Genomic DNA, 5,000 nt, shown 5'->3' with positions numbered 1-5,000 from the left:
GAGAACCATAGAGAACAACAGAGAACCATAGAGAACAACATAGAACCATAGAGAACAACAGAGAACCATAGAGAACAACAGAGAACAACAGAGATAACAAAGAACAACAGAGAACCATTGAGAACCATAGAGAACAATAGAGAACAACAGAGAACCATAGAGAACAACAGAGCACCATAGAGAACCATAGAGAACAACAGAGAACCATAGAGAACAGAGAACAACAGAGAACCATAGAGAACAGAGAACAACAGAGAACCATAGAGAACCGTAGAGATACTAGAATACTAGAATAAAATGGTACACATTTTTATCTTCAAGCAACAAAATGTGCCATGGTAGTAAATAGTGTTTAGGCGCTGGATATATACATAGTAATAATCATGTCATTCTGTCAACCACTCCCTCTGGATAGTATTTACTATTCTCCACCCGGCGAAGGAAAGGCGAACTCTGTGAAAAGACCTATGAGAAACAGTGACATACACTCTGAAGGACCTAAAATGATAAATTCCATATTGGTCTTTCACAGTCAGGCCAACCCAAGCTGTACTGTGCAAGTAGGCTAATAGTAGGTCTACTATTGAAACAGGTAAATGAGGCTGTCAACTGAGTCAGGAATTCACAGGTTTCAGAAGACAAAAAAAATCCTTCAGGATTTCGCTCTTAAAATCACACTTTCTTAATATAAAAGCAACAGAATTGGATGTTCTAAGCCCATAACAATGCCTAAACCACATCAGGAGACCTTTTTAAAGAAAAATCGAAGAAATTTAGATTTTTGAGTGTAATTACCCTTTAATTTAAGTGGTTAGCTGTGTTTCTACAGCACATGAGATGGGGATGGCCAAACAAACAGACACTGGATTGATGCAGATAATCCTGATGTCATTCTGCCAGGCTGGCAGAGGCTACTTTGTAGCAGGTAACATTTCATTGAGAAGGTTTTTGGGAAAGCCTTACCATCTATGAGAAGACGGTTAGGCCTGTCATTAGCATCGCTATATTCTTCCTGTTCCTTAACTGTTTAAAACGGGACGTTTTACTTCATATTATGAGGCATTTCTTGCCTCCCTTTAAAGCAGTTTAAAGCCTAAAATGGGGGAAAAAATGTAAAACTTTTGAAGCAAACATTCTGTGTTCCATCAGCCTTATTGATACGGCGTACACCTCCACTACACTACTTTGATGCGCATCGTAGGGATTAAGAAGTGAGTATACGCAATGCCCAGTGTAAAATACGGTGGTACACAGCGTATACCCTCCACTACACTACTTTGATGCACATCGTAGGGATTAAGAAGTGAGTATACGCAATGCCCAGTGTAAAATACGGTGGTACACAGCGTACACCTCCACTACACTACTTTGATGCACATCGTAGGGATTAAAAAGTGAGTATACGCAATGCCCAGTGTAAAATACGGTGGTACACGGCGTATACCCTCCACTACACTCTGACTCTATGTAACTTTATCTGACCGGATTTGAACTAGAATCACATGGCAGACTACATGCTGCTCCTGACAATAGCCAGGGACACTGAGTCTCTCCTGTGAATGACTTGGTGGGATCAGACAATCAATATTGACTGTAGATTGAGAGGGGTTTATCTCAATATGGATGCACATTCTATGACTATAAAGCAGTAACAAGCTGTATGTGTTTTACATAGTTTACCTGCCATAGTGTTGCCACTCATCAGAACCGATGGACAAGCTAAAACAAGATGGATGAAAGGGTTGGTTAAATAATGAATAGGATATTAATCACTGTCATCTCATCATGAATCAAGATCCTCTTATTAAGATTGATTTAAATGTGGATGAATCCTCTGCTTTGTAATAATAACTATTAAATTAAATCACATGACCAAATCTGACATCTGTCTCTATTCTACAGTAGAATATATCAGTTCTGGAAACCACATGACCAAACCTAACATCTGTCTCTATTCTACAGTAGAATATATCAGTTCTGGAAACCACATGACCAAACCTAACATCTGTCTCTATTCTACAGTAGATTATATGAGTTCTGGAAACCACATGACCAAACCTAACATCTGTCTCTATTCTACAGTAGAATATATCAGTTCTGGAACATTCTCCCATTGGCAGCTACTTCAGTTCTGGCAGTACTTACTGGCAGTGGCAGCCTCACACACAAAAGTGATCAGCTGCTCCTCAATTTTCTTGACAGCGTCCAAATCGTCCACAAAGAAGACGTGTCTGTCGCTGGGTTTGCTGGCGATGTTCACCAACTCTCCGTAGTCCGCATCAGCAAAGCCGATGGCAAAGATGATGTAGCCTTCAAAGACATCCAACGTTAAGATTTTAAAACAATATTTTGTTTTTCTTCAGCAATGAAGCAAAAACAATTCCAAAGAAACCATTTGATTGGCCTATCTTACCACTCTCTGACTTGCTAAGTGACCCTCTTACCACTAACATATTTCTCTCTAAGTTTTGTTTTTGGGTTGATAGTCATGAATAGTTTTGTTACAACAATATAATACAATGGAATAGTGTACTGTCCTCAGAGGAAGAAACATGGGTTTTATCCACAATAACACCCTATTCCCTATTCCCACACTACTTTTGGCCAGAGTAGTGCACTATACAGTACAGAGAATAGGGCACTATTTGGGACTCACACTATGCCACTCACCTTCCATCTGCATCTCCTTGGAGACCTTGTTGACGTCGTCTTGGGAACGGCCATCGGTGAGGACCACCAGTACCTTAGGAACGCCCCTCCTCACTCCTCCCTCTGAGGTGAAGATAGATTCCTTCACATGCTTAATGGCTCGGCCTGGATGGACAGGGTTAGAGTTATATTTCTATGGATAGGAATGACAGAGATCATATCTACACATCACAGCCTGTTGGTTATGTATGGATGACTATCAGACCATATCTATACAGTCTGTTGTTAATGTATGGATGATTATCAGACCATATCTATACAGTCTGTTGTTAATGTATGGATGATTATCAGACCATATCTATACAGTCTGTTGTTAATGTATGGATGACTATCAGACCATATCTATACAGTCTGTTGTTAATGTATGGATGACTATCAGACCATATCTATACAGTCTGTTGTTAATGTATGGATGATTATCAGACCATATCTATACAGCCTGTTGTTAATGTATGGATGATTATCAGACCATATCTATACAGTCTGTTGTTAATGTATGGATGACTATCAGACCATATCTATACAGTCTGTTGTTAATGTATGGATGATTATCAGACCATATCTATACAGTCTGTTGTTAATGTATGGATGACTATCAGACCATATCTATACAGTCTGTTGTTAATGTATGGATGATTATCAGACCATATCTATACAGTCTGTTGTTAATGTATGGATGACTATCAGACCATATCTATACAGTCTGTTGTTAATGTATGGATGACTATCAGACCATATCTATACAGTCTGTTGTTAATGTATGGATGACTATCAGACCATATCTATACAGTCTGTTGTTAATGTATGGATGACTATCAGACCATATCTATACAGTCTGTTGTTAATGTATGGATGATTATCAGACCATATCTATACAGTCTGTTGGTTATGTATGGATGATTATCAGACCATATCTATACAGTCTGTTGTTAATGTATGGATGACTATCAGACCATATCTATACAGTCTGTTGTTAATGTATGGATGACTATCAGACCATATCTATACAGTCTGTTGTTAATGTATGGATGATTATCAGACCATATCTATACAGTCTGTTGGTTATGTATGGATGATTATCAGACCATATCTATACAGTCTGTTGGTTATGTATGGATGATTATCAGACCATATCTATACAGTCTGTTGTTAATGTATGGATGACTATCAGACCATATCTATACAGCCTGTTGTTAATGTATGGATGACTATCAGACCATATCTATACAGCCTGTTGTTAATGTATGGATGATTATCAGACCATATCTATACAGCCTGTTGTTAATGTATGGATGATTATCAGACCATATCTATACAGTCTGTTGGTTATGTATGGATGATTATCAGACCATATCTATACAGTCTGTTGTTAATGTATGGATGACTATCAGACCATATCTATACAGTCTGTTGTTAATGTATGGATGACTATCAGACCATATCTATACAGTCTGTTGTTAATGTATGGATGACTATCAGACCATATCTATACAGCCTGTTGTTAATGTATGGATGATTATCAGACCATATCTATACAGCCTGTTGTTAATGTATGGATGATTATCAGACCATATCTATACAGCCTGTTGTTAATGTATGGATGACTATCAGACCATATCTATACAGTCTGTTGTTAATGTATGGATGATTATCAGACCATATCTATACAGTCTGTTGTTAATGTATGGATGATTATCAGACCATATCTATACAGCCTGTTGTTAATGTATGGATGATTATCAGACCATATCTATACAGTCTGTTGTTAATGTATGGATGATTATCAGACCATATCTATACAGCCTGTTGGTTATGTATGGATGACTATCAGACCATATCTATACAGTCTGTTGTTAATGTATGGATGATTATCAGACCATATCTATACAGTCTGTTGTTAATGTATGGATGATTATCAGACCATATCTATACAGCCTGTTGGTTATGTATGGATGACTATCAGACCATATCTATACAGTCTGTTGGTTATGTATGGATGATTATCAGACCATATCTATACAGTCTGTTGTTAATGTATGGATGATTATCAGACCATATCTATACAGTCTGTTGTTAATGTATGGATGATTATCAGACCATATCTATACAGTCTGTTGGTTATGTATGGATGATTATCAGACCATATCTATACAGTCTGTTGTTAATGTATGGATGACTATCAGACCATATCTATACGGCCTGTTGTTAATGTATGGATGACTATCAGACCATATCTATACAGCCTGTTGTTAATGTATGGATGATTATCAGACCATATCTATACAGTCTGT

At 37.6% G+C, this 5,000-nt stretch overlaps 1 protein-coding gene across 4 annotated transcripts in view; it reads right to left on the bottom strand.

Moving 5' to 3' along the window:
* col14a1a (collagen, type XIV, alpha 1a) overlaps positions 1–5,000 on the bottom strand; it is a 220,185-nt gene that overhangs the window by 78,450 nt on the left and 136,735 nt on the right. For all 4 annotated transcript variants that reach the window (XM_071395784.1, XM_071395782.1, XM_071395781.1 and 1 more), the window contains 3 exons: positions 2,671–2,814; positions 2,146–2,310; positions 1,681–1,719 (listed from right to left, as the gene is read on the bottom strand). In XM_071395784.1, the coding sequence (XP_071251885.1) occupies positions 1,681–1,719; positions 2,146–2,310; positions 2,671–2,814 (348 nt within the window). The remainder of the gene's footprint in view (positions 1–1,680; positions 1,720–2,145; positions 2,311–2,670; positions 2,815–5,000) is intronic.

This window comes from Salvelinus alpinus, chromosome 4, assembly GCF_045679555.1.
Source record: "Salvelinus alpinus chromosome 4, SLU_Salpinus.1, whole genome shotgun sequence".
Taxonomy (NCBI): domain Eukaryota; kingdom Metazoa; phylum Chordata; class Actinopteri; order Salmoniformes; family Salmonidae; genus Salvelinus; species Salvelinus alpinus.
This window is presented reverse-complemented; position numbering and strand designations above follow the sequence as displayed.